General features: G+C 37.3%; 1 protein-coding gene across 1 annotated transcript; it reads left to right on the top strand.

Annotated features, from left to right (window-relative positions):
- The first annotated feature begins 5,127 nt into the window (after positions 1 to 5,127).
- Positions 5,128 to 6,867, top strand: LOC105228715 (juvenile hormone acid O-methyltransferase). The gene is made up of 3 exons (XM_011208655.4): positions 5,128 to 6,103; positions 6,171 to 6,454; positions 6,534 to 6,867. Exons 1-3 carry the CDS (start codon positions 5,733 to 5,735, stop codon positions 6,770 to 6,772), a joined length of 894 nt encoding a protein of 297 aa, XP_011206957.1. The 5' UTR covers positions 5,128 to 5,732; the 3' UTR covers positions 6,773 to 6,867.
- Positions 6,868 to 20,932: the final 14,065 nt, after the last annotated feature.

The following is a 20,932-nucleotide window of genomic DNA, read 5'->3' as shown; positions in this document are numbered from 1 at the left end:
TAAGGACTCTCTCTGTAACAGTGAACTTTTGAGAATATAACGGCGTCTCAAAAATCAAAGAACTGATTTTGAACGACCTCCCCAAAATTCGTCTTGAAGTGATCTATGAACTAGATTGGGTTCACCATAATACAGTTTGGATTTTGTTCTTCGAGAGAGGACTTTACTTCTCAATTGCCTACTCAGTCCAAAGTAGCACCTGTTGGCAAGAGATTGTACCTGCTCGATTAAGTTCTCCAGCTCGAATAATTTTCTTCAGCAGCAGGTTGAAGAAGTCGCACGATAGGGAGTCACCTTGTCTAAAACCTCATATGGTATCGAACGGCTCAGAGAGGCCCTTAATTAGTTTATTAATTGTATTAATATTTTGCTAGAATCGGAAAAAGCGGGCGACATCAGACAACTGATGGGATTTCATGTTCAAATTTTGTTATATTCTGCTAGATAGTAGGAAAGTGGGAAATAAGTTCTAAAATTCTAAACTGAACCTTAGGATAATTAAAGTCACGGGAAGTTAGACTTCCTGTCTAATCTATGATTGTTTCTTCTTTCTATATAAAATTAAGAAAAATGTACTTTGATCGATTGTTCTTCATTCTTTCCTGAAGCGATAATAGAATAATAGCTTTTGGGGAACCCATATGGTACATTTAAAGTTTCATGACTATCATTTTTAATGGGAAACCGTGAAACATAATTCATTCACCATAAATACTTGGGCATTTATAAAGAATTTGAGCGAAAAACAATTTTTTATCGATAAGTTCTTTACTAGTAAAGCCAGAAATAAACGCACAATCGTCTTTGTAGCGCGACTTATCAAGCAACTTGACCTTTGTTTATATGTGCGTAGCATAAGCATTTAAGAAAAACTCGAAGAACTCTGTTGATTTAATGCTATTAAAAACTTGACACGCTTAGTAATAGTCTAGGGCTTGATGATAGCATGCATGCGACCACTACAAACATAAAAGTGCATCATTGTTATAGCAGGTTTTTCTGGTTTTCGTGCCGCAATGCGCTTTCGTAATCGCGCGCACGTTCTCGTGTGATGACGTCTCAAAACATTGCTCAAAGCTTGGTCTCAAACAAGTTCTAGCTTGAAGACGTAAGTAACTTGAGACTACGACGCTGCTTAAATGTATTTGTACGTGTGACTAATGAATGGATCGTTAAATTTTTCAGACGATCGTAAATGCAAGCTTTTATTTTTTTTTGTAATGAGCAACAACTAAGCGATAACGCTAGATTGCGTCAAAGAACGACGTCGGAAGTGCTGTTTGTACTCTTACATGTCGACATTTAAACTTTCTCTAAAATATATTCTATATATGCACATATACGAATAGTAAACGAATACAACAAGTTCGGCTGTCAAAGATTTTCGTAGATTGCACGTATCATATAAATATATGTATGTATACACTGCGCGTCAAAAGTGGGTTGACAGTTAGAGAATTGATTTTTCTTTGCTAGAAGATTTATAATTGTTATAGAGGGTGGTTATTGCATTTCTGGTTTATAGTTTATTTATTTAGAATGCAAAAATTAATTATTCTTAATCAAAAGTTAAAAGTTTTGTACTATAAATTCAATTTTTTCTCTTAAAAGAAAAGATAAAAGTTAGTTTGAAATTCCATACGAGTATATCCCATATATCTTATAAAAGTTTATCAAATTATCGGTTAGACTTATACCGTATAATCGATCAATATGCGCGATCTCTTAGCAAAATTAAATCTACGTGTGTGTTGGAAAATATCTGAAATTATATTGTAATTGTTTTGCGCCGAACAGGAATGGAGTTGGTCTAGAGCTTGGTTTTAATCTCTTATCTCTAATATGAAGAACTCCGATCTTCTGGTTAACGATTCGTACATCAACTCAATATATTAAATTTAGCCTCCTCGGTGAAGTTTATGTCAGATATAACTCAGCTGAGCATGATTTTAACATAATTTTCGCTGACGGGAACTAAGTAAAATATAGTTAAAAAGCTAACATAGTCTATGATCTATAACATAACTTAATAAAATACCAAATATGCTTGTAATTCATTCACGATTTTTACTTTCGCAACATTTTTTGATATGAAGTTTTGCCAAGATCTGAAGGTATTTCCTCGTCTTTCAAGTTTCAAGAGTATGAAATGTTCAGTTATACTCGAACTTAGCCCTTTCTTAGTAATATTGGTTGATTTTTGATCAGTCTATTTGTGGAGAAAGAGAGTTTAATGTTACAGAGAGTACTATCTTATTGATATAACTAAACAAATAAGACAATTTTGCCTAAACTCTCATATTAACTATTAGTCGATACCTCTTTTGTATAGTTAAATTTGTCAATAAATGAATTAATGAGTATTTCTTATCGGTTTTCAGTTATCTTCAGAACTAATTGAAATAAAATCAAAAATGGTATCAAGAGATCTGATTACGTTTTTTGTTACTGCAGTAATGAATTTATAAATATGATTGAGGAGGGGAAAATTGGTCTTAATTACAAAAGATTTACTCTCTAACTACTACTCTACTAATTTAGTTCGATATTATGGGGTTTTCAAACTATCCAAACATCAATATAATCTCTTCGATTTGTATTTTCAACTGAGAAATTGTCGGTTGGAATCATGTGAAAAGCCTAACTAGCAAACAGCGGCTTGTGGAGCACACCTTTCCTTAACTTTTATACTTACTCTTTTCAAAAAGTATAGTGAATAATTGATTTTTGCTTTCTATTTCTGAGTACCCTCCATAGATATAATCTAACTAGAACATAACCTAATATTTAACAGTATTAGTTTTAAAGAAATTTTATTAAAAAAGAGCAGATATTATTATTACTCTTTGCTTGTTCTTCTCTCTTAACCCTATTTTTTCTCACACTAACTAGAAACAGTAGTGAGCTCGTGTTTGCTGCTTCCAGAGTGTTGTGTTCAGTGGATGTTTAGAACCCTGTGAGTCATGTGGTCGAGTTCTAGTCGACAGCTACTGTCCAATAGTGATTAATGAGCGGAAAAGTTAAATTTTGTAGTACGAGTATATTTCCGTTGTAGATAAGAAGGTTTTGCTTTAGAGCGCTCTGGTTGCTCTTCATTTTAAATGGAGAGGAAACGTTTAGTAGGGTCTTTCTTGCATTTTTTGAGCAAATTTACCATAGTAGTGTAAGTATATATTTTTATACGATCAGAAAGTAGAGAATTCAATAAACATAAAGCATACTGACTTTTTAAAAATATCCGGTGTTTTGAAGTAAGAATTTTTGACATGGAAATTTTTGCTGGAAAATTAGGGTTTTGAAAATCAGGTTTCCTCTTTAATTATTAATAAAAAATAAAAAAAAGTATAAAGTGTATTTGCGACATAAGAAGGTAAATTCACACTAAATTTCGTGAAAGAATATTTTTTGTGTAAGATAAAAATAAAAAACTCAAAAACTTAGATATTTGAATTTTCAAATAAATTTTGAGGTTATGTGAAAAAGATGTGAATACAAAAGTTTTAGAGCTTTTCATTACCTACAATTTTGTCATATTACTTTTTTCTATAGGACGGGCTAACTAATTTTTAACGCTTAAGAAGGCACCCATGCCCTTCCCTTCCTTTTCCCGGCCACAGATCGCCTGAAAATTATTTTTCTTATTTTATCTTTTGTTCCCAACGGGTTTTATCCTAACTACATACTATGATTTTCTTACACTTTTTACCAATTTTCAAAGCCTTCTACACTGATCTATCTATATAACGGGTGATTTTTTTGAGGTTAGGATTTTCATGCATTAGTATTTGACAGATCACTGGGTATTTCAGACATGGTGTCAAAGAGAAAGATGCTCAGTATACTTTGACATTTCATCATGAATAGACTTACTAACGAGCAACGCTTGCAAATCATTGAATTTTATTACCAAAATCAGTGTTCCGTAATCCGCTTTTTTATCGACAAATTTGTTCAGCGATGAGGCTCATTTCTGGTTGAATGGCTACGTAAATAAGCAAAATTGCCGCATTTTGGGGTGAAGAGCAACCAGAAGCCGTTCAAGAACTGCCCATGCATCCCGAAAAATGCACTGTTTGGTGTGGTTTGTACGCTGGTGGAATCATTGGACCGTATTTTTTCAAAGATGCTGTTGGACGCAACGTTACGGTGAATGGCGATCGCTATCGTTCGATGCTAACAAACTTTTTGTTGCCAAAAAATGAAGAACTGAACTTGGTTGACATGTGGTTTCAACAAGATGGCGCTACATGCCACACAGCTCGCGATTCTATGGCCATTTTGAGGAAAAACTTCGGACAACAATTCATCTCAAGAAATGGACCCGTAAGTTGGCCACCAAGATCATGCGATTTAACGCCTTTAGACTATTTTTTGTGGGGCTACGTCAAGTCTAAAGTCTACAGAAATAAGCCAGCAACTATTCCAGCTTTGGAAGACAACATTTCCGAAGAAATTCGGGCTATTCCGGCCGAAATGCTCGAAAAAGTTGCCCAAAAATTGACTTTCCGAATCGACCACCTAAGACGCAGCCGCGGTCAACATTTAAATGAAATTATCTTCAAAAAGTAAATGTCATGAACCAATCTAACGTTTCAAATAAAGAACGATGAGATTTTGCAAATTTTATGCGTTTTTTTTTTTTTAAAGTTATCAAGCTCTTAAAAAATCACCTATCTATATTCATTTGAGCCTGTAACTTTATGCTGACGCTCATTGTACGATCTTCGGAGACATAGTAAAGTTCAAACGATCAGGTGTTAGCACGATCTAGACAATGCAGTGTTGCTTCACATATTTACACTCACACTTATAAACGTACATAAATATATGTATGTATGTTAAAAAAATGTTAAGGTCATTTCCAAATTTTGAATACATATGTAAATATTCTATATTCTCTCGCCTCTAACGGGCAGATAACTAATGCTGGTGTTCTGCTCTCACACACCTATAAATACAAATATTTAAACTGCAATTGTTGGTGTTCATATATATGTATATGTATATGTGTGTGTTGCACTCGTCATAGCTTTACAACATTTGGCGTTTGCGCCAGCATTTATTTTCCGCTCATTTGAATTCACTTTTGTGTGTTGTAAAGCACTCGCTGCTAGCCCTTGTTTTTCTCTTGTTTCCCGAAGATTTTTATCACTCACTTGGGGAAATGCGCATTTCAAAACAATAATAAGAAATGTAAATAGAAAATTTGAATCATTTTAGTTCCATGCGGGGAAGTGGGTGGTAACTGTATTTGTATATGTGTATGTGTGTGAGCTCCAGCCTACATTCGTTTGGCTGGGTGCGCGTTCCAGAGCGTGTGCCTGTGTGTGTGTGTTTTATGGTGATTCCATAGCGATCGCGCGGTGGATTTGTGATCTGTTGCTTACGATTTTGAGATCAGTATAAAAAGCGGCGTTCTTCGTAGAGTATCAACACAAAAGTTCAACGACAAGTGTGTTTAGAGCAAGTGTGCTGTGTTGCAAGGTGTTTTTGAACGTTGTTTTTGCATTTCTTTCGTGTAACGATCGCTTGTGTTTTGTATGCCGGTTTCGGTAAATAAAAAAAATTGTAAAAAATAAAAAAATAAAATACAAAAATATAAAAAAATATTAAATAAAAATTAAAAATTTCAAATAAAAAAGTTTTATAAAAAAAATATATAAAGAAATTATTAAAAAAAGTTATCTAAAAAATTTGAAAAAAAAAATCTTTATCAAAAATCCACCGACAACATGAATCTGGCTTCGCTTTATCACCGCGCCAGCGCCGTACAGCGCCGCGACTCGAAACAAATCTTTCAAGAATACATCAAAGTGATGAAATGGCGCGCTGACGGTCGCGACACGATCATCGATATCGGTTCCGGTTCGGGTAATGTGCTTATGGACCACATATATCCGCTTCTACCGCCCAACTTCAAAGCCGTTTTGTCTACCGACATCTCGGCGCGTATGGTGGAATTCGCGCGCCAAAATTACGGTTATATTAAGCGCGCTCAGTTCGAGGTGCTCGACATAGCTTGTGCGGAGTTGCCACATCATCTTTGCAATCGTTTCGATCATGTCACCTCCTTCTATTGCCTGCATTGGGTGCAAGATCAAAAGTGAGTGTATGCGCCTTTAAGCTCGCTAAGTTTGTACGAGTTATGTGTGTGTGTTTTGTTTTTGTAGACGCGCCTTACAGAATATCCGCCAACTGCTGCGTGTGAGTGGTGGCGATTGCCTGCTTGTGTTTCTCGCAAATAATCCCATATACGATGTGTACCTGACATTGGCGAAGACGCAGAAATGGTGCGATTATATGCGTGATGTGCAGCAGTTCATCTCACCGTTGCACAGCAGCAGCGATCCGGGTGCGGAGTTCAGCAAGTTGTTGGCGGAGACGGGTTTTGTGGACTACACTGTGGAGATACGCAATGAGATATACGTTTATGACGGCACACAGAATGTGAAAGGTTGGTCTAAATTTCAGACAAATACCTACATAACTCTTTTTGTAATAACTCTCTCTCTCTCTCTCAAATGCTGTTACAGATAATGTGAAGGCTATTTGTCCCTTCTTGGAGCGCATGTCTCCAGCCATGCAGGAAGACTTTCTGGATGATATCGTACAATGTGTGGCTGACATGAATCTGCGCGAAGCCGATATCAATACAAAAGATTTCAAATTTATTGCGCCATACAAATTAGTTGTGGTCTATGCGCGAAAGCCGAATGAATTTTTAAGCACTATGATCGAGGAGACGGAGCGTGTGACAAAGCGTTTGATGTGATTGCAATACCAAAGTAGCCAAAGATTTAGAACAATTGTAGTTTTGTAGCTTAGTGATATTAATCTAGTTAGTAAAAGTGCTTCCAATTTATTTAATTAGTGAATTTATTTTCTGTGTATGTTTCAAAGTAATTTTCGCCACTGAAGGAGAAGAAGAAGTAAGGAAGTCATTCGCATTGAGAATTTCGAAAACTTTTGCAAATGTCAATAAAAGTTTGGAATTGTACGGAATAACGCAGTTCTTCTTCTTTATTGCCGTAGACATCGCTTACGCGGTTAAAGCCGAGTTTACAACAGCGCGCCAGTCATTCTTTCTTTTCACAGTTTGGCGCCAATTGTAGATTTAAAGTGTAGCCAGGTTCTTCTCCACCTGGTCTTTCTAACGGAGTGGAGGTTTTCCTCTTCATCTGCTTCCCTCGGCGGATACTGTGTTGAATACTGTCAGAGCTACAGTGTTTTCATCCATTCAGACGACTAGGTCATGTCGCTATCTCATAATTCGCTGAACTATGTCAATGTCTTCGTATATCTCGTACTGCTCCAGGTTCCATCGACTGCAGTATTAGTCGTTGTCAACACTCAAAGAACCATAAATCTTCCGCAGAACCTTTCTCTCGAAAACTCATAGCGCCGACTAATCGGATGATGTCATTGTCCATGCCGCTGCACTATATAGCGGGGATGAGGAGTAACTTCTAGAACATGGTCTTCGGGAAAGAACTTTACTTCTAATTGCCTACTCTGTCCAAAGTAGCATCTATTGGCAAGAGTTATTCTGCGTTGTATTTCGAGGCTGAGGCTGATGTTGTACACTCTATTGCAGACTGAAGAGGCCGTGCGATCGCCTTGTCTGAAACGTCGCTTGGTATCGAACTGCTCGGAAAGATCTTTCCCGATCCTGACAGAGCTTTTGGTGTTGCTCAACGTCAGTTTGCAGAGCTGTATTAGTTTTGGGGGATATGAAATCCATCGGCCCCCGCCGCTTGGTTGCTGTTCAGACTTCTAATTTCTATTCGAGCTTCTTCAATAGCAGGAATACCAACGACTCTCTCTCAAATCGAATAGAAGTTGCGCTTTGGTTTCAAAAGTTTTCCGATTCTTAAAGAATGCCAATTTGTTATATAATATACGGTTCCATTGATCTTTTGACAATAATCCATATTTTAACTATAATACCTTTGACTATTTCTTTCTATTTCTTTAACTACTTTAAATATATACAATAAACAAACAAATATTCGGAGAAAATATTAGTAATCAAACAGTCAAAAGTCTCTCACTTCTCGTGAATCATATAACGATTCTCTAATGAGCATTGTCGTTGGATCGTAAATAGTTAATTGCTTTATTTGAACAGCTTATCGTCATCAAAAATACTCTTTCAGCGGTTATTGAACTTGAAAATTTTAATGTAAACGCAATCAGTCTTAAAGAGACGCTTAGTGCACTCGAATCTGGTACATGCTGTCTTGCTATTTGAGTGGCTTGTCACTTCTCCGAAGAAGACTACACTCCGGAGCTGTAAATCTTCCGCTACAGCAACCACTGCTTGAAAACACTACAGGCAGGAAGTCTGAAAGTGAAGTTGATAGGGAGTCTCAGACAATATACCCCTCCACCAACCTTACCTCCACTTCTTTGACCTATCCGTAAACAATTACTGCTTCCTCTAATGGCTTCTACCCATTCATATTAAATTAAAATGCCTCTGAGCTATAGAAATTTAAAGATAAATAATCACGTTCGATCTGCATTTTAAATGGAAAATTTTTACATGCCTTGGTCCGAAATATTAATAAATGACTGAACTTTCTCTAGTCTTCTAGGTTTTGAAATAGTAATGGATCACAAAGAACTAAAACCAATTTGTGAGTGTCAGTCAAAGTTTTTCTTTGTTAAAAAAATTCTGGCGACTGGCTGACCCGTTTTATCAATACCAATTTTAATAACCGGAAACTGGTGAGAATATCTGGTATTGGAGTAGCATCAAATTGGTTTACCTCAGGATAATGTCTGGATAGTTTAGGTATAAGAATCTATAATTAGTACATGACACTGTAATGATGACGAGAGAACTGAGACAAATGTTAGTGTAGCCACTAATATGAATGCATTTTATGAACTTGCGGAACACTTTCTATTCATTTCAATTTCCAACTACTTTGTGAAGATTACAAGAGATCTGAGTCAAAAGTTAGTATAACCACTATTCTGACTACATTTTATGAACTTCTGGAACACTTTTTACCTGTATTTATCTAAATTTCCAACTCCCCACTGAATGGTTATTTTTGGTCTGTATTTTATAAACTTTCGGAACACTCTCCTTTCATCTCAATTTCCAACTACTTTGTGAAGATGATAAGAGATCTGAGTCAAAAGTTAGAATAACCACTATTCTGACTGCATTTTATGAACTTCCGGAACACTTGCTCTCTATTTAAATTTGCAACTCCCTACACAATGAGAAACATTTACATACAAAATGAAAAGTTATCTAAATCAAAAGGCAATTGCAATTAAAACTAAACAACAGTTGTGAAATTAAATTCTCAGTAACTTCAAAGCCTCCATCAAAGCTATTTTTCATGTCTTCGTCACACTTCAAAGCGCCAATGCCTCAGCTACCAGTCGTCGCCAACAGACGCCAGCCAATTCGCCATAGTTGCCGAATCAATTTTTCAACTCCGACGACTATTGCGTAATTGAAATGAGCAAATGATAGAGAAAATCGAAAGTACCGTAAGCGAAAACAAATAAAGTAATTCGCCCAGAGCAACAGCAGTGGGCAGAAGTCATCAACAGAAGACTGTGGTGTGGTGTGAGTGGCGATATCTGGCTTAAGAAATTAGCCAAAACGTGAGCAATGAAGCGGAAATGAAACAAACGAATAAGAAATTCCAGCTTCCGGTTGATGCAGCCGGTTGTGTTTATCTAACCAATTAAATGCTTAAGAAAGCGATAAAGCATTTGTAAATACTTGAAGAAACTTCTTATAACGGCTAGGAGACGGTGGAGCGGGTGCAGCGAGGTCGAAATTCATTACAAACAAATTAGCAAATAAATCAAATTTCAATACGAAAAGTGTTTGCGTAAACAATTTTACAATTTAGAAGGGCTGCTACAATCCAACGGCCGGCAGCGTGGAGTTTGCATTCCAGCGCCAGTTGATGAGTGGCGGCAGCAATTAATTCTAACATCAGCTGGCTGCTTCGCTGTCTACGCTGATGATTGACTCATGCCCAAACATTTTGACGGCTATACACTGAAGACAAGCTAGAGGCGCTACACTTGCCATTGACACTATTTTGTTTGCAATAAACACCCCCAGTCGAGTTGCTTCCAAGGACCATGGCGTTACGCTGCTTACTGCTGGCGCTTCACTTCAAGTGGCAGCGCAAATCTTCGTAAATCATTTATCTAAATTAATTCCTGTCGTTTACATTTGAAGAACAAATCAAAGATTAAGACAAACATTAGTTTTAACCGCGCGCCCCCGGCTCGTAACTCACAACCCAAATATGCACAACCACATGCCGTTAGCTGCCCATCGCTGCGTCTGCTCTCTACTTTCACGCATTTGTGAGTCGCTCACTCCTCCCCCCTGCAGTTTTGCTTTTGTTTTTCGGTCTGGGCGTGAGTTGCGGCTCAAATTAAATACAGCAAACGTATAATAAATGACATGCTCGCACATCCGAGCTGAACTCTGGCTGCTTATGTGCAGATTTCCACGAAGATTTCGACAAAGATTTCTACCAACATTGAAGTTTGCTGTCAAGAGACTCTCAATGTATATAAAACGGGTGATTTTTTTGAGGTTAGGATTGTCATGCATTGTACTTGACAGATCACGTGGGATTGTCAGACATGGTGTCAAAGAGAAAAGATGCTCAGTATGCTTTGACATTTCATCATGAATAGACTTTACTAACGAGCAACGCTTGCAATCATTGAATGTTATTACCCAAAATCAGTGTTCGGTTCGAAATGTGTTTCGCGCGACAAATTTTGTTCAAGCGATGAGGGCTCATTTTCTGTTGAATGGCTACGTAAATAAGCAAAAATTGCCGCATTTGGGGTGATAGAGCAACCAGAAGCGTTCAAGAACTGCCCATATGCATCCCGGAAAATGCAACTGTTGGTGTGGTTTGTACGCTGGTGGAATCATGGACCGTATTTTTCAAAGATGCTGTTGGACGCAACGTTACTGTGGAATGGCGATCGCTATCGTTCGATGCTAACAAAAACTTTTTTGTTGCCAAAAATGGAAGAACTGAACTTGGTTGACATGTGGTTTCAACAAGATGGCGCTACATGCCACACAGCTCGCGATTCTATGGCCATTTTGATGGAAAAACTTCGGACACAATTCATCTCAAGAAAAACAAAAAAAAAGTTTTTTTGGGGGACCCGTAAGTTGGCCACCAAGATCATGCGATTTAACGCCTTTAGACTATGTGTTTTGTGGGGCTACGTCAAGTCTAAGTCTCATTCCAGCTTTGGAAGACAACATTTCGAAGAAGATTCGGGCTATTCCGGCCGAAATGCTCGACAAAGTTGCCCAAAATTGGACTTTCCGAATGGACCACCTAAGACGCAGGCCGCGGTCAACATTTAAATGAAATTATCTTCAAAAAGTAAATGTCATGAAACCATCTAACGTTTCAAATACAGAACCGATGAGATTTTGCAAATTTATGCGGGTGGGGTTTTTTTTAAAAAAAAGTTATAAAAAAAGCTCTTAAAAAATCACCCCTTTATTAATATGTTTGTATGTAGACGGCAGAAGTTTTGTATAAATCATTTGTTTTGGGGTACGACTTGTAGGCAAGCCTAGAGGCTGCGTTCCACTGCTGGTATATAATATATGTATCTATTTACAACCCTTGCTTTCCTGTCGTCAAAACGGAATTGTCGAAAATTTACATATCGCTTAGCGATAATAACTCATTTTGAAATTCCACCGCAATGTTTTCGAAAAAAAAACAATTAAAATTGTTACTTGTACATACTGCAAGAGGTAACCATATTTTCTTGTAGTATATATGAGTTCGCTTGAGCGGTCGGCATGGGTACACTGCGCGAAATGATATCATAGATATTAACGAGACAGACTCGTGATTCCTGAGAAAAAACGTTATACAAAATTATGGTCCCCCCAAAACAAACTACTAAAAAACGAAGTTCACCTCAATTCTAGAATTATATGGGAAAACTATCTTAGTAAGACTGATATTAACATTGAAGCATGGTCTTCAAGATTACCTAAAAGTAATATAAACTTTTATAACATAAAAGCAATAGTTAAAATAAATTCCCGAGAGTTAAATTTAGGAAGTTGATTTAGGCTTACTAGAGTTTAAATAGGGACGCTACAAAAGTAGACCGATAGGGACAGCGAACGACGCCATATTTTTTCCGCTCTTTTGATATTTCTCTTCAGTAAGATTTGTAATTTCATCATGGAAAGATATAATATCCAAAAACGAGTCGAAATTATTAAAATTTATTACCGAAAATCGGAGTCAGTGGCCTCAACTTTAAGAGCGCTACGTCCCATTTACGGTCGTGATAATCGCCCTGTCAGGTCGACAATTGAGCGGCTAGTGTGAAAATTTGAATTCACAGGCATAGTACAAAATGTTCCGTGCCAATGAGATAAAGCAGTACCGTAGTGTCAAGAATATTGCTGCCGTTAGCGCATCAAGTGAGGAAGACCCAAATCAGTCTCTAACACGTCGTTCTCAAGCGTTGGGCATCTTGTGGCAAATTTTGCGAAAAGTTCTTGGCATACATCTTTACAAGATAAAAGAACCGAAGCCGCTTGACCACCAGAATCATCGTATGTTCGTGAATTGGGCTGAGCAACAACTTGAAAATGATCCGGATTTTCATCGAAAAATCATCTTCAGCGAAGGTGCTCATTTCAGGCTGAATGGCTTCGTCAATAAGCAAAATATGCGTTATTGGTCAGGCGGAAATTCACACGCACGACATGAGTCACCATTTCATGCCGAAATAATTATAGTTTGTTGCGGTTTAAGGGCCGGTGGCATCATTAGGCCGTACTTCTTCCGTGATGATCAAGACCTGCACGTTACACTGAATGGGAATCGTTATCGCTCAATGATAACCGAATATTATATTTTTGGCCCGAATTGGATGATATGGACTTGGACAATGTTTCAACAGGACGGCGTCAGAAGCCACACATGTCACAATCGATTTATTAAAATCAAAGTTCAATGAACGTGTTATCTCACGGAATTGGTTAGTCAATTAGGCGCCTCGCTTGTGCGATTTGACGCCGTTAGACTATTTTCTGTGGGGCTACGCCAAGTCTATGGTCTATACCAACAAGCCACCGACGATTGATGAACTTCGTACGAATATCGAAAGTGAAATTGCATCAGTATCGGCCGATTTATGCTTGAAAGCCGTGGAAAATAAGGTTCAGAGTCTGCAAGCGTGACCGTGGTGGCCATGCAAAAGAAATTGGATTCCATTCATAAAGGTATCGAATGTTCTTTCACAGGAATAAAGAATTTCATTGCTATCCCGAATTGTTTTGAAGCGATTTTATTGAAAAACTCGATATTACTTTTTTGCTAAAATCAAGTTTTAAAAATTTTTTTAGATAAAGAACGTACCCACAATCCCACCTCATAGTACTACTGACAAAGCTGAGCAGTTTAGAGTCCATTGATCCGGTGCTCAAACTGGCTGAAAACTAGATTACGTTAATGCTCTGAGTATCTTTTTTTTGTTCACACGAATACTTGAATATGCTTCGTCTTGTTAGAATCCCCAACAAAATAGTTTTTTAACTAAGATTTTTTTTACTTTATACCACCATTTCAGGTTTAAGACTTTGATCATAGCAGCCACACTAAGTCTCACTGCGTTAGGTTATGAAAGGTGGCAAAAACTAGACTTTCAGTGGGAAACACGTTAAGATGCCTCATTTCAGAACCTCGTCACATAGGAATAAAAGGATACGAAAAGTCAGAAAAGTTGACCCGTTCGGGGGCTGCTCTAGATCTTCAACTCCTTCAAGCGATGCTTGCAGTAATCTACTCCGGATCAACGCCTTAGGTCTTGGAACACTAGCAACGCATGGCATACCACAACAGTTCTTTGAAGTAATAGGGCAATTCACAATCTGGTGCAAATGGTCTTGCATATTTGCAATTGCAAATTCGCTGTATATTTTGTTAGTGTAAAAGCAACAATAAGCCTCGCTCATTTGCAATTGCAAATATGCAAGACCATTTGCACCAGATTGTGAATTGCCCTAATGTTGATTGGGGACAGAGCAAATTGCTGCTATGTCAATTAAAAGAGAGTAACATTCTGGGGGTCATCAGAGGGCACCTACCTCTGAGTTCTTATCTTTTGAAACTTAGTAAAGAGGAGTAGGTGGAACATTATGCTTGGGAATTCCCAGCCTTAGTCGGTTGAGACGGCTCTCAATGTTCCAACATAAAAGACATTGGGAAGTTGGTGTTGAAAAAAATTAGGTATTTTACCAAATCCTCTGAGTTGCTGGACAGGGCTTAATTGAGTGCCACTAGGAAACTGAGTGTGCCGAATGATGCATAAAGTGCATTGGCCTGCGATCCGACGCCTTTTCAACCAACCAACCATATTGTTCTACTTTCCAGCAATTTCTGCTTCATTACTTAGGTAAAGTTTGAAGTTTTATTGCTGCTGGAGGAATATCTCGACAGAGAAACGCACATTGCTGTAAAATAGACTATATGCATCTTGGCGGATAGAAAATTAACTATTATCGATAACAAACTACGAACGGTATAGACAAATATTTGTTTCTCAAAGAGTTAGAAGTTGGATGGATCTCGATAAGAAGTCATTCCAACAGCGGTGTAAACAGATAATCCGCCTAACTAGTTTGTCTGTAGTTTAGGTTCTGTTTTGGTTCGGTTTTGGGTAGAATTTCGGAAAACAATTTGTCAGAACTGTGTACAAAAGAGTACTGTTCTCGATATTACAACAACTGAGTAAAGAGAGAATCTGCCTAACTTTTCTGTCAGTAGTTTAGGTTATGTTTTGGTTATGTTTGGGGTATAATTTAGGAAAAAAACAAAAATGGTCAATTTTACAAAAATGAAAGCTTCAGAAAATGATGAGACGATAGAAAAAATTTAACAGAAGATTATCGGAAAGATATGTTTTGGGAGAGAGCTCTAAAATATACCTCTCACTATCCATTAAAAGCTTGTTTTGTTTATTTAAACTCTTCAAACATTTTCTTTTTATTTGAATGATCATTTTACAGTGTATTTATAATTTTGAAAAAAAAAACATTTTCTCCCAACGCCTGACAAATAATTACAATAATTCCCCGAAGTCTGCTATCGAAATTACTACTTTATCTGCATGTTACCATCGCTGTGGCAGTTTCGTTCAACAATGCCGTTGCACAAGCAACATTTTCATTTTCATAACCACCCCATACATATGTACATGCCACATATTTAATATACTCATCCATTCTCACATACATAATTCGCGCGCTTCTAACCATGTTAAATACATATTTTTCCAATCTTTCCTCCTCCCCACCATAGGCGCGCTTAAAGGCCTTCAACCCTTTTCAAAGGCAGCCAGCGGCCACGAACTCGCGCTTGCAACAAAGAAAACAGTTTCCAAAAATTCGTACGCACGCTGCCACCTTCGAGTCCTCCATCGCCTGCGCGCACTCCGCTCGCGTTCAATACGCCTGCCAACTTCATAGAATTTCGCTTTTAATGAATTTCCAGTTTTGTACTGCGACGCTTTTTTTCACTAGTCTGTCAAAGTTATTATGTATTGGGAAATCATAATTTTCATCTCATCGCTCGCCAGCCAGTCCCTCAGCCCCTTTCAAATGCCAGCAGTTACCAAATGCTCGCGACTTTCATGTGCACTTAAAAATTTGTCGAGAATACGAGTGTATTTTGAGTGGCGCGACCTGGCTGAACGATGTTCGTTCAATAGGTAAGGTTGTATGTGGTGAGCGGGGTAAGGAAGGCGAGTTTATTGCGTTGGTGCTGAGCTCATGCTTCATATTAAAATGTATACTATTTCGCGAGATTTTGGCGCTTAAAATTTTTGGGTTGATGATTTTCTGTCGTTCCGCGCGCCATTTTGCTGTCGTTTTTCAATAATTAGTTGTCAAAATCAGCAATAATTCAACGAGGGCCAAAACGGGCAAATGCGAAATATTAACAACAAACACCGTTATTTACCCACACACACACATTAAATCGCTTTGGCAGCGAGCACTCAATAAGGACCTATTAATGCCAGCGAGCAATGAGTTGAAACAGGATTGAATATTTGATGAAATATGGAAATTTAGCGGAGAGTGTAGAAAGGCTGATAAAGAGTTTTTAATAGAAAATTAATTCGGCACTAATACATAAAGGTGTAAATTTAAGAATTGTAACAGTTAAGGTTTTGTTTTTTTGCTTTTTTTTTCTTATAAGGCTTCACTGAACTGTAGGTTCTCAGGAATGTTTCTTATCATTTGAAAGAGCATGTTTTAGCATTTATATTTTGGAGACTATCTATTTCAAATGTTGGCCGTATCTACGTCTCAGATGATGCATCTGTTGAGTCCAATTTTCGATGACACGTCGAGCTTTTCGACTGGTAACTGGCGAATTACATGCGTTTTGTTCTAAGGCCTGATCGAAGCGGGATTGCCCACAGACTTAACTTATCCCCATAGGAAAAAGTCTAAACGTGTGATAAACACACGCAATTTTTTGGTGGTCAACTTATCGGCCCAAAACTTGAAAATTATCTGCACACCTAAGCTCCCTCTCAAATAAATCCATTGACTGATGCAATGTGTGGAAAGTGTTGCCGCCTTGTTGAACTAAATGTCGGCCGAGAGGATCACGGGCTTTATTTCAGGTATTCAATAGTCGATTGTGATAATGGGATGATTCCATCGGTCAAACCCACATCATCTGTTGTTTTTCTGGATGAAATAGTAACTCTTAGATCTCTTCGCGTTGGCTCCGTCATCCCAAATGCCGCAATTTTTTGCTTTTTTTACACACCCCATTGAATCAGAAATCAACGCTGATCAAAATTTGGCTCGAAAATGTTGGAACTTCTTGAAATTTTTCAAGAGCCCATAGAGTCAAGAGAAGTTGCCCTGGGAAAGTCCGAGCGGCTTCAGTTTCTGCACAAGCTGGATTTTCTGCGCTTTCAATTTAAGTTCTAGATGTGAAATGCACTCCAAGTCATTCCATACGTCAACCCAAATTGCTGCGAACGGCGCCGAATCGGACTCTCTACTGAATGTAGATTTTATCTACACTGCGTGGAGAATGCCGGTCTATTCGTTCAATATTATCCAATAAAGAATGCTGTTAATTGATCCTTTGAAAAATCGACTATTATGAGAAGAGTGTCTCCATCTGATTTTGAGCCGTGAACGAAACTATTTCCAGTTTTTGATATACTTGATCATCATCATGATCAGTGCACTAGAAAGCCGATTCCAAACGTCACCTACTTCATGAAAATAGTACATAGCTATATTAAAGGCAGGCCCAATTACTATATAATGCAAATAATATCCCTCAAAGAATTGAAATCATCCCTGGGTACTTGGATCAGATATACGGAACGCCGGTTACGACGGAATTTTCAATGTTGAAATGGCAGACGATTGCTACATCGCTGGTTATCGGGACGACATCGTCGCCGTCATACCATCTGGAAATACTGACATAGTCAGAGTCAATCTAACAAAGACCATGCTGCGAAACAGATATATAAGTATAGTCGATGGTGGGGCTCACGGCCTTAGCGCTAGAGGTGAACATGCAAGTTAACTTGGAAACTATCCAAACGACGAAAACGCTATAATACCTCGGTATAATAATGGATAACAAGCTAAAGTACAGGGATCATATTGATGCATATTAAAACATAAAAACATAGGCAAAAAGTACTCATTTTATTTTGGATAAAAATATTGAAATTTACCGCTCTAAAAGAGAGAGATTTTTCAAATACCGTCAGTTGGATTTTGTGTATTCAGTTTACAAATGTTTTATGTTCAAATATATATCGATAACGTGGTATTTCAGAGCATTATTTGAATAAAATATTTAAACTTGTGGCAACACTTGTAGCAAATTCTTTCAACATCAAGTCTGCTTAAAATGTTTTAATATAAAACAATTGATTATTCTGATAAAATTCGTTTAGCTTTTAAATTTTAATTAATTTATATTTTAAAAAGGTGGCAACGCTGCTATTTTTTTATTTATCTAAGATATTTTAGAATTGAGGTATACTGTTTTTACTCTTTAAAATTTAAAATGTGCAAAAGGTGGCAACCTTTAAACCTGTGGTAACACTTGTAGCAAATTTTTTGAACATAAAGTTTTTTTTTAATGTTTTCATATAATACTTTTGATTAATCCCATTAAAATTCGTTTAACTTTTCAATATTAATTAATTTAAATTTTAAAGAGGTGGCAACGCTGTTAATTATTATTTTTATTTATCTAAGTTGGTTTAGAATAGAGGTATATTATTTTTAATTCTTTTAACTTTAAAATTCCCAGGTGGCAACCTTGCCACTTTTTTGATTTAAGTCAATTAGATTATTCAATTGATTATTCTGATAAACTTCGTTTAACTTTTCAATTTTAATTAATTTAAATTTTAAATAGGCGGCAACGCTACTATTTTTTTTTTTATCTAACGTATTTTACAACTAAGATATAATTTTTAAATGTTTGATATTAAAATATTTAAAAGGTGGCAAGCTTGCCAAACTAAGTTATAGTCACACAATAAATTGATGTTCTAGTATTTCCCTGAGTATCTTTAACATCAATGAGCGTACCAAAGAACAATGTCCAATTGGAAATTTTCTTGTTCTGTACCAAACTAAAAACATCAATAACATCTCTTTTAAGGTTCTCAGCGGAATTGAACTAATAAAATAAATATCCTACTACTTCGTTCAATATACTGCAAGTTGTTGAAATACAAATTGCTTTTCAATCGTGCTGACACGGAGTACTAATTTTGTTAGACTCCACATACCAACCACACATTGATTGATTACTCGCACTCGCAACCCCTCAACCCAAAGCAGTAGAAATTTGTGAGCCGAAATTTGCTTATCTTTGCCGAAGCCTCATGCTGAGCCAATTCACAGTTCAGCCCATGACCAAACACACCACTTTCACACAAGGGGTAACGGCACAGGCTTTAATAAATCAATTTTATATTTCTAAATATATGTATATGTGTGTAGCTGTACATTTATTAACATCTCTAGAGAAATTTAATAGTTTTGCAATTTTATTTTCAATATGTGAGTGGCTAATGAAATTCCCCAACGGGAATAAAATAACTATTAGCCGAGCATATATATATGTATACATATGTATATGTACATACATGCATACATGCATATGTTTGTGTATGCATAGTTATTATATTGTTCTCTAGTCATAAATGAATTTTTGAATATTTATATTTGTATTGGCCGGAATTCGCCTCCGTATGCCGGTGGAATGTTAACAGCACAAAATTAGCCACATCCGAGTGTGGCATGCAAAGTCCAATAAAGAAAAGTCTAAAGTTTCAGCAGCATACCCGTATGGGACGATGTAAATATGTGTATGTATGCATATGAATGTGCTTAACATTACTTGAACGCCTGCAAGTATGCAGCAAATTTCGTTGCAGTTACACGGAAGCGCAGCTATTTGAGTTTACTCGGTAGTTCGCTGCCGAAATTGCGCTACATACAAGAGTATATGCACATACAGATTATATGTAATACATATGTATATGTATATATTGATTTCATAACGGTGGTTTGCGTTGCTCACGCCCATCGTGTGGCCAACAGGAAAGGTAGTATGCAATGAAGCGAAGAAGCGAGCCCCCGAATGTGCTGAAACTAACGGTATTTCTCGACATTGCAGTGGACTTACACCTCTATTATACAAATATGCTCGCATACCTACATTCATACATATATATATATGTATGTTCAAGTAATTCAGTGCCGTTACATTTGCCTGCTTATGGTCACAAGTGTGGCAAATAGTTTTCTTATGCAAACAGGCTAAGCGCAGAGTCCCAGTTATTGCTACCCGCACACAGCAGAAAACATACACATATACATACATATATACAATGCATAAATGTATTCGTACTGCCACCACTGCAATATCATAATTAATGCAAAGCCCCAAATGAATGCAACACCTGCGGTTAGTTTTGAACGACCTCAAAGTCGACCGCAAGTATTTTGGCCAAAAATCTTGCCGAGTTCTCAGCGTAAGGCGGGAAGGTAGTTAGGGCAATGGTAGCGTCTGTAATGTGGAGAAAAAGTATAATATCAAATGCAATTGAGGGTCTTACGACTTCGAGTTTTACGTCGACTTCTCACAGCTGATTGACTTTAATAGGACGTTCTTTTCTTTGAAGAAATATAAGCGAACTTCCTTTTATCTATAAATATGCTATTTAATTGGTATCCTTTGACCTATAAATTAGGTAGGAATCTAGACTCAGTCTGAAAATTACTAAATTAGTTTTATCGTCTGCAAATTCCACTCGGTTCATCATTACAATCCAAGTGATAACTAATTTTTTAATTGTCCTTTAATGATTTTAGAATTAGTTCTAGTTTCTATCGCAAAAACTCTTTTCTCTTAAACGCTATTGCGAGAGAGAGATACCATACTGAACACAAGATTCACAATCTCTCCAAAAGCAGACCACAACAGTCCAAGACCGAACCAATTTCAATTTGGTAATTCAGTGACATGATCACTTTTTTTGCAAGCTCAGCAGACTTACAGTTTCGAGCGATCTAATTATACTCAGGTGCTCTTAATAACATTGTCCAGAACCTGCGATAGCTCAACCCCTTCGAGACATCTAGGCAATCACCGGAAACTGTAAGCTGCGAAAGAGGGGTATCAGGGTATCAAAGTCTTAAACTAATGTATTTCCTTAATGAAAGACTTTCTGGAAGAAGAAAGAGAGGTCTTGGAGTTTTCTAGCAAACCTCTCGTCACCAGTCCTTCGGAAAGGGGAAGCAAAGGCAGTTGAGGGTCTTACGAGTTCGAGTTTTACGTCGGCTTCTAACAGCTAACTT

The sequence above is a fragment of the Bactrocera dorsalis genome, chromosome 1 (genome assembly GCF_023373825.1).
Source record: "Bactrocera dorsalis isolate Fly_Bdor chromosome 1, ASM2337382v1, whole genome shotgun sequence".
Taxonomy (NCBI): domain Eukaryota; kingdom Metazoa; phylum Arthropoda; class Insecta; order Diptera; family Tephritidae; genus Bactrocera; species Bactrocera dorsalis.
Note: the sequence above shows the minus strand (reverse complement) of the source record. Positions and strands in the feature narration are given on the sequence as shown.